Genomic DNA, 12786 nt, shown 5'->3' with positions numbered 1-12786 from the left:
AATCAGAAAAAGGTTGCGCTGGCATGATGGTGCATGCCTGTAGTCCCAGCTACTTGGGAGGCTATAGGCAAGAGGATTCCTTGAGCCTAGGAGTTCCAGGACAGCCTACACAACGTCGTGAGATCTCGCCTCAAAAAAAAACAGTAATCTAAGTACTGAGTCCATATATAATGATTCAAATTTGTTATCACTGAATTACACAGAAGAGAAGCCAAGGACTTTTTTTTTTTTTTTTGAGACGGAGTTTTGCTCTGTCACCCAGGCTAGAGTGCAGTGGTGCAATCTTGGCTCTCCGCAACCTCCACCTCCCAGGTTCAAGCAATTCTCCTGCCTTGGCCTCCCAAGTAGCTGGGATTACAGGTGCACGCCACAATGCCCAGCTAATTTTTGTAGTTTTAGTAGAGATGGGGTTTCACCAAGCTGGCCAGGCTGATCTCGAACTCTTGACCTCAGGTGATCTGCCCACCTCGGTCTCCCAAAGAGCTGGGATTACTGGCATGAGCCACCGTGCCCAGCTAGGAACATTTTTATTTACCATCTTTGACCAAAAATATTCATAAGTAACTAAACTTACAGTAATATATTAAAATATTCTAATCTGGACTATTCTAGAGATAAATGTATCAACATCTACAAAATGGAAAAGATAGTTTGTAGTCTGTTTCTTATCTTCAAAGTGGAAAAGAAACCAAAGCATCAGGATATTACTTTTAATTGATTTAAAAGACAACAGATATTTCTAAGTACTATGGGGCTTCTAAATACTTCATAAAAAAAGAAAGTTTGGGGCCACCAACCTTAAACATTTTATCACTCATTACTGCATTATGAGGTAACACAGTGTACAAATTATATTCAGAAGTACTTCATTCTTGTTAATACAAACAGACAGCATAAAGGAATTTTGTGGGGTGATGTATATTGATTCTGGTGAATTTTACTGCACTGAATATACATTTTAAAATTCTTCTAACATTTTTTCATCTGCTCCTCAATTTTGCCAGGGAGTTAGTTTCTTAAACCAATTATGTCTTAAAAGAAACTTTTCAGGTATAATTTGATGTCAACTAAAATTAAAACATAAAATTAAATATAAAAATGGAGTATTCCTTAAGAATTAAACTTTCAGGCCGGACGCGGTGGCTCACGCCTGTAATCCCAGCACTTTGGGAGGCCAAGACAGGCGAATCACGAGGTCAGGAGTTTGAGACCAGCCTGGCCAGTATAGTAAAACCCCGTCTCTACTAAAAATACAAAAATTAGTCAGGCATGGTGGTATGTGCCTTTAGTCCCAGCTACTCAGGAGGCTGAGACAGGAGAATCACTTGAACCAGGGAGGCAGAGGTTGTGGTGAGCCAAGATCGCGCCACTGCACTCCAGCCTGGGCAAAAGAGTGAGACTATGTCTCAAAAAAAAAAAAAAAAAAAAAAGAATTAAAACTTTCTTAGCCCTCCATGAGAAACGCAATTCATTCAATTTCTTCCAAAGTTTTACTTAAACTTTAATGGTGACAATCCCTTTCTGTCTAACTATATGTACTTAAAATACTTGCAATCTCTCTTACTAGATACTTATTTATTTATTTATCTATTTATTTATTTTTATGAGACAGGATCTGGCTCGGTCACCCAGGCTGGAGTGCAGTGGTGCAACCTAGGCTCACTGCAACCTCTGCCTCCCGGGTTCAAGCCATCCTCACACCTCAGCCTCCCAAGTAGCTGGAACTACTGGCATACTCCACCATGCCTGGCTAATTTTGATATTTTTTGCCATGTTGCCCAGGCTGGTCTCAAACTCCTGAGCTTAAGCGATCCACTTGCCTTGGCCTCCCAAAGTGTTGGGATTACAGGCATGAGCCACTGCAACCGGCCTAGATAGACATTTAGATAGAACTTGTGTTTTCCTTCAAAAACACTTTACAATGTCAAGGACATAACCGGCAATCAATAAATTTAACATAAAATAATGCAAGCAATGTCACTGCACTCCAAAGTCATAACAATTAACAAACGAAACCTTCTGAGAACAGTGTAGTCTGTACTATCATTCTACCAATAGATACAAATTTTTTTAGCTTAGTATCTCCAAAGGTATATATTTTTAATTCCATTTTTAATTTCTATAGGGTCCTAAGTTATAAGGAAGGTATACCAAAACTAATTCATAGGAGCCAGAACCTTGCACTGAAAGGAACTTCAGAGATCATCTAGGGCAGGGGTTGGCAAACTCTTTCTATAAAGGGCCAGACAGTAAATATTTTAGGCTTTAGGTTTCAGTTGCCTACTCAACTCTGCTGTTGGTAGGCAAAGGCAACCACAGACAATAAGTAAATGGTGGTGGCTGTGTTCCAATAAAACTTTATTTACACACACACACACACACAAGGAGTCAGCTGTATTTGGCCCATAAGCGGCAGTTTGCCAGATTCCTGAACTAGGGTCCAGCTCCTTCATTTTACACACAAAGAAATTAAGGTCCAAAAAGGTTAAGACACTTGGCAAAGGTCAGCAGGCAAATAGTCTAAGAGCCAAATGCAATATTCTTTTCAAACCATGTATTCTTCTAGAACACAAACTTTAAAATGATTATATTTACCATAGGGCTAAAACATAATATACTCTGAGAAAACTTAGAAAAATCAAGTGTTATAATTTCTTATTTAATTAAAGTCAACAGAATATAATGAAATTTATGTAAGCCAGGGGATAACTAGGCATCAATCCATACCCACACACATACACACACACACACACACACACACACACACACACATCACAATGTTCTTATGTGTAGTTATCTGTTTTGGAATACAGCAGGAGTTCAATAAATTGTGTTGTATGAATTCAAAACATGAATTTAAATGCAATTCAGTTTTAAGCATACCCATATGCAAAGGTGCTTTCATTTAAAACTTTCATGATCACAAAGAATATGTTCCCAATAATTACCTAAAAGGGCAATAACCCTGTACCACTGAGCAGTTGGGGACATTTTAAAGGACTTTTCAATTAAATCATTTAAAAAATCAATTTTAAAAACAGTATGATATTTCTTCAGATGAGCTATCATACCTAGTAAATCTGCTCCTTCATCCACATCTCCTATTAGGCCTGAGCCAGCAGAAGACAGTTCTTCAAAGAGAGATTCTGTATTGCGATCAAAAGCTTTGTTCTCTATGCCTTTGGTGGGAGTGCTATGCAACAAGAACAACAAAACCAAATCAACAAATGACAAAGACTTTTTTGACACTGTAAAATGAATACAATAGGCTAAGCTACATAGGACTTCCTTACCTATAATTTACGTTTACTAGAAAATATAACTTAAAAAGATTTCTCAAAGGCTTCCTAAGAAATTCTCACTAAGCTCCACGGAAATAGCTGGTGAAGCAATTATAGAATGTTTTTGTTGTGTGATCCCAGCAAACACAAGCAATAATGGCAGCTCCTCTGCTCTATACTAGGTGCTGGTCTCAGTGCTTCCCATAGATTACCTATGTCACAAGAAGGCAATTATGTATGTAAAAGATGGTTAGAGTAGCATTTCTCATAGTGGCAAAAACTGAAATGACCTAAATGACTGTTAACAGGGGACGGATGAGGTAAGTTATACACATATAAAATTAAAATTTTTACCTTTAAGGTTAAAAACATAAATAGAGCTTTATAAACTAAAGAAACCCATTATACAAAGGTTTTGTTTTTTTTTTAATCAAGTTGCAAAACAGTGTATATACTATATGCCCTATTTTGCAGGGGTGTATAGGGGAATGGGGAAGTGTATATGTTTGTGCCTGAATACTATTATTAATAGAAAAAACTCTGTAGACCATTTCCAGTTAAATATGGTGGAGAGAACATAGTCATTTATCACCTAATAACTCAGAAGCTCAGCTAAAATGAAAGTTAAGAAATTAAAAAGGTATACACCCAAAAGGACAAAGAGAATAGAAAAAGAAACTATAGCAGATGAAATGTGAACAAAATTCTGTAAGATGGAAAACAGATGGGCAAACAGTAGAAAGTGATTTAATAGACCAGAGAAAACTGAAACCTAAGCCACTGGGGTTTAGGGAGGAGGTCAATATGCTGCCAGAACCCGAAAGGCCTAGGACTTGAAGGCACCAGCAACCACAGGGAGGGCATGCAGGGAGGAACATGAAACAGAAGGACAGGATTAAAAAAACTGTACAAAAGGCAGTACAGGACCTAGACACAATCCTCCAGAACAGTGAGACCTCCCTTCTCTTGGCACAGCTCCCTAATAATGGAAGCCAAGTTTAAATGTTATAGGCAGGAAAGTGGAGAATCAGCATTATTTACTTAAGTATGAATAAAATAGCCACAGAGTACCAGATGTCTAAAGAAGGCCTCTATTTTAAAAGAAAGGGCCCAAAACAAAGAGGATGTGACAGAGACACTAAGAGCAAAAAAAGACAATGCAGGCAGCAGCAACAAAAAAAAAACAAAGCACTTAATTTTCTTCAGAATAAATGTTGCATTCGTAAAATAGCAAGATGGTATAAAAAGTACCAACCAAGAAAAAGAATTTGGAAAAAAAAAAAAAAAGAATGAGGGTTTAAAAAAAATCTGCCAGCAATTAGTACAAAATAAAAGAGACAGGAAAGAGGGGAGAAAATAAATTATGACAGTCACTCCAGGATGTTCAATGCATACCTAAGAGGTGTTCCAGAACGAGAGCAGAAGAAACAGCAATAACAAGAAAGAGAGAAAATTTCCCAGAACTGGAAGATAGGAATGTTCAGATGAAAAGACTTACTTCATATAAGAAGATACAAAAAAGACCCCTACACCAAGCACAGCATCATTAATTTTTTAAAAATCAAGAAAGTGACAATCTTAAAAGATTTCAGAGTATATAAAAATGAGCAAGAACTCAAATAACAACACCCTGAACTCAACATGAAAATGAAGTAATGTCTTTGCAATTCTGATGGGAAAAAAATCTCCCAACCCATAGTTCTTTATCTAGCCAAACTATCAAGTATGTCTTCTTATGAAATTTGTAACATTCAAGTTCATAGTGCTCAAAAAAAAAAAAAAATTTACTTGTCATGCACCCTTTGCCTGGAAACCTAGTAAGGATATGTTCCATCAAAACAAAGGCATAAATCAAGAAGCAGGATGATGTGGCATCCAGGAAACAAAAGATACAACAGAGGAGAAAGGTGAAAAGAATTCCAGGGATGATAGTGAGGGCATATTCCAGAACCAGAACAAATATGACAGCAGTCTCACTTGGAGAATGGGAATAGGAGGCTGCAGGAGAGTGAGCCCTAGGAAACAGACAGGTTTTGTGTTTGGTCATACTGGGGACTTTTACATTTATGAATTGCATAGTGTCTGCCAATGATTTAATAACAGGTCCACAGAAACATAAGGAAAAGAAACAAAATAACCCAAGGCTTTATTAATTTCAGAAGAACAAAAAGTTGTAAAAGAAATGAAACGGGCCATAGCGGTGGCTCACGCCTGTAATCCCAGCACTGGGAGGCCAAGGCGGGTGGATCATGAGGTCAGGAGTTTGAGACCAGCCTGATCAACATGGTGAAACCCCGTCTCTACTAAAAATACAAAAATTAGCCAGGCATGGTGGCGCACGCCTGTAATCCCAATTAGGATGCTGAGGGAGGAGAATTGCTTGAACCTGAGAGGCAGAGGTTGCAGTGAGCCAAGATCACACCACTGCACTCCAGCCTGGGTGACAGAGCGAGACTCCGTCTTGGAGGAGGGAAAAAAATAAAAAAGGAAACGAAATGTAATTATACTGTATTCTGTGGCTAAGTAGAATTACAGATTAATTTTATATAGTCATACTGATATAAATAATTAATTTAACAGAATTTGAAATATAATATTAGGAGGATGAAAGGATGGTGGTTTAGGCATTATATCCTCATCTACTATAGAAAGCCAACAGCTAGCATCACAGCCTTTTTCAACCAGGGTTCCTTATTTGATCTACAAAATACAGAAAAGGATTTAAGTGAGTATCTTCTCCATTCTCCCAAGGTAAGTACATACCTAGAGTCCTATTCTAGACGCACAGGAGCATAGCTAATTCATTATATACAAGAGATGCCTTAGGGCATTAGGACCGCATTTTCTCACAGAATCTCAGCTGAAAAAGGGAGGGATGAAGGAGGGATGTTATTTTAGATACCTGAAGACAAACAGCATAAGAGAGAGCTAAGAAGTGATAGAGTTGTGCACCCTTTACCCAGAAAGCTAGTAAGGATATGCTCTGTCAAAACAAAGGCATAAATCAAGAAGCAGGGTGATGTAGGATCCAGGAAAAAGAGTGGCAACAGAATGAGAACCTGTCTGAGAGAGACAGAGAGACAGAGGGTTCTGGATTTGAATCCCAGGTCCACCTCTTGCTAGCTTGGTAATCTGGGACAAGCTACTTTGAACAAGTTCTAAGTCTCTTTATTTATAAAATAAGGATAAAAAGATCTACCTCATAAGGTTGTAATTAGGATCAAATTATATAAAATCATGATAAAACAATATTACTTCACATTTATTGAATGGGGCATTTTGCAATGATTTATCATATATTGATTCATTTAACCCTCACAACCATCTGAGGTATTAACACAATGCTGTTTTATAGATGAGAAAACATATCTAAGATTCAAATCCAAGACAGGATTTGAACCCACGCAGTCTTACTCTAGGGTCTATGCTTTTAACCACTACAGCGTACTGACTGCACAATGCTTAACAGAGATCAATAAATGGCTTGTATTTTTATAGTCATTAATTAATTAAAGGATAAACTTTATGGAAGAAATGAAAAGAAAGGCAGTAGCTCCTGTCTGACATTCTTGAGCATGAATGTATTTTGGATAATCCTGATTAAGATGGTATCTAATCTCCCAGCACTTTGGGAGGCTGAGGCAGGCGGATCACTGGTGCTCAGGAGTTCAAGACCAGCCTGGCCAACGTGGTAAAACCCCATCTCTACTAAAAATACAAAAAGTAGCCCAGTGTGTGCCTGTAGTCCCAGCTACTTGGGAGGCTGAGGTGGGAGAATCGCTTGAACCCGGGGGAGGGGGTGGGGGTGGAAGTGGGGTGAAGGTTGCAGTGAGCTGAGATAGCACCACTGCATCCAGCCTAGGCGACAGAGCGAGGCTGCATCTCAAAAAAAAAAGATGAGATCTAACCATTTTCTTCCTACCACTAAACAGCCTTCCCATGTAAAATGATACTAAAATGAGACTAATTTCTTCCAATAATGAGATTACAGTTCTCAAGATGGAAGTACATTCTCTCTTCCTGATCTGGGGGAAGGTACAAAAGTTTGTTCAAACTTTTTTGTTTTGTTTTTTAAATTACACTTATTTAGCATATGTACACATAAAAAAGAAATCACCTTCTGAACCCACCCAGCAGCAGGAAACATGCACAAACTCCAGGTAAGGGCTAGACGGAGGGGCCTTGGCCCCAAGTTAGTGTCTGGGACAATGCAATCTTGTGAGTAACAAGCCCCAGTCAAGAGGGGGCTGGACTCAAGTGTCCGGCAGGCTGGAGTCCCCGGCTGCTGGCCCTAAAATAAGCATGCTCCATAGCCAAAGGTCTGTTTCACGCCCTCAAAGTAGCACCTGCCATGTCCACTCTGTTACTTCCTTCACTCCTGCTTCTTGGTTTCTTCAAGTTACAGAAAGTATGGGATATGTCTTGGCTGTCTTTTTTCCCCTATCTGCTATAGTTTGAATGCGTCCCCTATAAAATGCAGCTGTTGCCAATGTGATGGTATTAAGATGGGGCCTTCAAGAGGTGATTAGGCCATAAGGGCTTCTCCCTTATAAATAGGATTGGGGTCCTTATAGAATAATGAGGCTTTATCTAGCGTTCAGGGCTCACTTGTCCTTCTTCTATGTGAGGACACACAGTTCCTCCCCTCCAGAGGATGCAGCAACAAGGCATCAACTTGAAAGCAAAGAGCAGCCCTCACCAGACACCTGACCCTGCCAGCACCTTGATCTTGGCCTTCCTAGCCTCCAGAACTGTGAGAAAATTAATTTCTGTTCTTTATAAATTGGCCAGGTGCAGTGGCTCACGCCTGTAATCTCAGCACTTTGGGAGGCCAAGGCAGGCTCATCACCTCAGGAGTTTGAGACCAGCCTGGCCAACATGGCAAAACCCCGTCTCTACTAAAAATACAAAAAAAAATTAGCTAGGCGTGGTGGTGGGTGCCTATAATCCCAGCTACTCGGAAGGCTGAGGCAGGAGAATCACTTGAACCTGGGAGGCAGAGGTTGCAGTGAGCTGAGACTGCACCACTGCACTCCAGCCTGGGCTACAGAGCGAGACTCCGTCTCAAAAAAATAAACAAGGCTGGGCGCAGTGGCTCACGACTGTAATCCCAGGACTTTGGGAGGCCGAGATGGGTGGATCACCTGAGGTTGGGAGTTCGAGAGCAGCCTGACCAATATGGAGAAACCCCGTCTCTACTAAAAATACAAAATAAGCCAGGCGTGGTGGCACATGCCTGTAATCCCAGCAACTAAGGAGGCTGAGGCAGGAGAATTGCTTGAACCTGGGAGGCGGAGGTTGTGGTGAGCCGAGATTGCACCATTGCACTCCAGCCTGTGCAACAAGAGCGAAACTCCGCCTCAAAAAAATAAACAAATAAATAAACAAATAAATAAATATACAAATTACCCACTCTGGTATTTTGCTATAGCAGTACAAAATAGACTAAGACACCATCCTTCCTGCTCATACACCTAATTTGTGATCCTGCAAAGATAACATTTAACAAAAAATTTAAACCATGTACAGCGTCCAGTTTCAAGAATAGGAATTAGAATATAATACTAACATTTCTTCAACAAAACATCTGAATCCATTTTGTCCAGAGACTGGAGAACAGTGTTTATGGGAGTTGGGGGTGGGGGGGCTGCAGAATATGTCTTCATCTAACATTTATGTTACCTTGAACCTTTATATCCACTGAGATCTTTGTCCATATCCAGCTCAGGAGTAGACTCGATGATTGCTTGAACTTCTGACTTTTCTTCATTTTCAGCAGAGCCTTAAAAAAGGACATGATGAAATAAACAATACATATATTACATAGTACCCCAATAGAAAAATCCTGTTGTTTTATGGTTGTAAATGTTCAAATGTTCATTTGAACATTTTTTTAAAATGTGCAAGACTGGCTTTTAGGAAATACAGCATTATACAATATATCACATAGTCAGTTAACAGATCGTATCAAAAATAAGCAACCAAAGAAAGTTTTCCTTTGTGTTTCGTGGAACACACAGTACAATGTATCCAAGGCCCTGCTTTCATTCTTATTTAAAAGATGGAATTTAAAGAAACTAAAGACAAAGACTAAACTAAGATAGGGGACAGAAAAGAACTGTCCTCCCGTCTTTTAGGCTCTGTGACCTCCTGGCCCCCAGCTCCCGGCCCCAATAGTTTCTCTCCAAGACTATTTAAACATTACCACTTTTAAGCTTATTTACAATTGAATACAATTAAGTGCAGTCTTATCTCAGTATCCATGGGGGATTGATTCCAGAACCCACCACAATACCAAAATCCATGGATGCTCAGGTCCCTTATATAAAATGGGATTGTATTTGCATATAACTTATCAATATCCTCCCATATACTTTAAATCATCTCTAGATTATTTATAATACGTAATACAATGTAAACGCTATGTAAATAATTGTCATACTGTACTGTTTAGGGGATAATAAGAAAAAAGTATGTACATGTTTAGTACAGGCACAGCTATCATTTTTTTTTTCAAATATTTTCAATCTACAGATGCAGAACCACAGATATAGAGGGCCAACTATATCTGCCTATTTTATAAATACAAACCAGGCAACACCCACAAAGACATATTTTCTCATACCCACATTATCCAGGTTTACTGAATACTTTCCTAGTAAGTAAAGAACTAGGGTCACTCACCAGTAGATACATTTCTAGTTTCCTGGGCTACCTGTACTTCAATGTGTTTGCTTATCTCTGACTTATTTGGCGCATCTGTAACCTTCACAAATCCTTCGTTTTCTTCCTTTAAGGGAGTATCAGTAGGAATTGTTGCCACATCTGAATTAGCTGTTGATGCTGGAGTGGTAGCTTTAGATCCGCCTTGGCTAACATCAGAAAGCTCATCCTACAAATAAAAATAATTTAAAATAAAATTTTAAATGACGAATTTACTCTAAACCACATTAAATGGGTTGAGAAATCAATCTACCAAAGAAAGTTCTATTTTTTTTCTCAAAATAAAGGCAATAAAGAGCCACTGATTACCGGTAAGTACTCTCTTTAGACCCTCTGCAAATAATCGGGAAATATTTAAGTAAACTGTATTTTTTCAGATGAGATTTTTCTAAACAGAAAATTTGAAAATAAAAGAATTATTAGCAATAAAACTATACATTAATGTCAACATCATTCTTAATGGCAATTGCAATATTGTACAATCACTTGGTAATAAAGACCTACTTTAGAACATTTAGAACACATACTCTGTAATAGCTGCTCTAAAACAAAAGTAGAATAACCAAACTCTTAACCTCGGGGTATCTTTGTAAAGTGTGGTATTAAAATATCCTGCATCTAAATCATTTGAAGTGCTTAAAGTGCTTGTTAAAACGCCATGGCTCACACCTGTAATCCCAACACTTTGGGAGGCCGAGGCAGGCGGATCACGAGGTCAGGAGTTCGAGATCAGCCTGGCCAACATGGTGAAACCCCATCTCTACTAAAAATATAAAAAGTAGCTAGGCGTGGGGGCAGGCGCCTATAATCCCAGCTACTTGGGAGGCTGAGGCAGGAGAATCACTTGAACCTGGGAGGCGGAGGTTGCAGTGAGCTGAGATCACGCCACTGCACTCCCACCTCAGCAACAGAGCTAGACTCCATCTCAAAAAAAAAAAAAAAAAGCGGGGGGAGGGGGCAGATTCCAGCCACGCACATGCCTATAATTCCAGCTGAGGCGGGAGGATCCCTTGAGCCCAACAAGACCCTGTCTCTTTGAAAAAAGAGAAAAGAGCAGGGAGTAGGGAGGGGTAGACAGTCTAAGTCCAACTCTAGACTTAATGCACCAAACTTTGGGAAGTGAGAATAGGTCATCTATATTTTAACAAGCAATCCAGGTGAGTTACATACTCATTGAAATTTGATTACTATTATAGGATCTACAGATAGGTTTCAAGAGGTATATGCAAATTGAAATTGTATGCAAAAATTTGTGTACAATGTATTTCTCTGGGAAAAGAATTATAGCTTTTATCAGATATTCAAAGGGGTTTGCAGCTCCAAAATAATTATAAACAATTGTCCAGTGGCTATCAAGAATGAAGCAGTTCTTTTGGAGCACCCAGGTTTTAAGAAAAGAGAAACTGACAGAAAGTTTACGGCCACCACCACTAATAATAATAATAATAATAACAATAGGCCGGGTGCAGTGGCTCACGCCTGTAATCCCAACACTTTGGGAGGCCAAGGCAGGCGGATCACCTGAGGTCGAGAGTTCGAGACCAGCCTGACAAACATGGAGAAACCATGTCTCTACTAAAAATACAAAAAATTAGCTGGGCATGGTGGCGCATGCCTGCAATTCCAGCTACTCAGGAGGCTGAGGCAGGAGAAACACTTGAACCCGGGAGGCAGAGGTTGCGGTGAGCTGAGATCGCATCCAGTCTGGGCAATAAGAGTGAAACTCCATCTCAAAATAATAATAATAATAATAATAATAATAATAATAATAATAATAATAATAATAATAAATCAGGGTTAGGGTAAATTAAGTGAATTTATCATTCACTAAATGTATGACCTTGGGTAAGTAATGTATTCTTTCTAAACCTTTGTTTTATTATCTGTAAAATATAGATAACAGTATCTACTTCTTAAGATTCTTATTAAGTTATTCTACATTATGGCTTAGCAATGTGTTTCACACACACTAAGAATTTAAAATATTAACTATTATTATAATAGTAACTATTTGTATAATTCTAAATACATAATTATATATTTTTATAATTTATAACTATTATAATAGTAACTATTAGTATAATTATAAATACATAATTATATATTTTTATAATTTATATTTATAATATTTTAATTATAAATTATATATACTATATATAATTCCCTTAAGGGAGTATCAGCAGGAATTATTGCCACATCGATTTAGCTATTGATGCTGAAGTGGTAGCTTAGATCCACCTTGGCTAACATCAGAAAGTTCAACCTACAAATAAAAGTAATTTAAAAGAAATTTTAATTGAGTAATTTATTCTAAAGTACTTTAAAAACTGGTTAAGAAATAAACTTGCCCAGAGAAAGTTATAATTTTTTTAAAAGGCAATAAAGAGTCACTGATTATCAATAAATAATCTCTCTAGCTCCTCTGCAAATAATTGGGAAATATTTAAGTAAATCGTATTTTTCCAGGCGTACATGAGATTCTTCTTTTTTTTTTCTATGACAGAGTCTCATTCTTGTCACCCAAGCTGGAGTGCAGTGGCATAATCTCAGCTCAATGCAACCTCCACCTCCCAGGCTCAAGCGATTCTTGTGCCTCAGTCCCCTGAGCACCTACGATTACAGGCGTGCGTCACCATGCCCCACTAATTTTTTGTATTTTTGGTACAGACGGGGTTTTGCCATGCTGCCCAGGCTGGTCTCAAAGGCCTGGCCTCAAGCGATCCGCCAGCCTCAGCCTCCCAAAGTGCTGGGATTACAGGCGTGAGCCATTGCGCCCAGCCGA

The 12786-nt window shown here is 38.7% G+C and overlaps 1 protein-coding gene across 11 annotated transcripts in view; it reads right to left on the bottom strand.

Moving 5' to 3' along the window:
* Nucleotides 1–12786, bottom strand: part of SPAG9 (sperm associated antigen 9) — a 153725-nt gene that overhangs the window by 45358 nt on the left and 95581 nt on the right. For all 11 annotated transcript variants that reach the window (XM_024234703.3, XM_024234705.3, XM_063718135.1 and 8 more), the window contains 3 exons: nt 9966–10173; nt 8964–9063; nt 3072–3193 (listed from right to left, as the gene is read on the bottom strand). In XM_024234703.3, the coding sequence (XP_024090471.2) occupies nt 3072–3193; nt 8964–9063; nt 9966–10173 (430 nt within the window). The remainder of the gene's footprint in view (nt 1–3071; nt 3194–8963; nt 9064–9965; nt 10174–12786) is intronic.

Source organism: Pongo abelii, chromosome 19 (assembly GCF_028885655.2).
Source record: "Pongo abelii isolate AG06213 chromosome 19, NHGRI_mPonAbe1-v2.0_pri, whole genome shotgun sequence".
Classification (NCBI taxonomy): Eukaryota; Metazoa; Chordata; class Mammalia; order Primates; family Hominidae; genus Pongo; species Pongo abelii.
The sequence above is the reverse complement of the archived record's forward strand: the minus strand, read 5'-3'. Positions and strand labels throughout refer to the sequence as shown.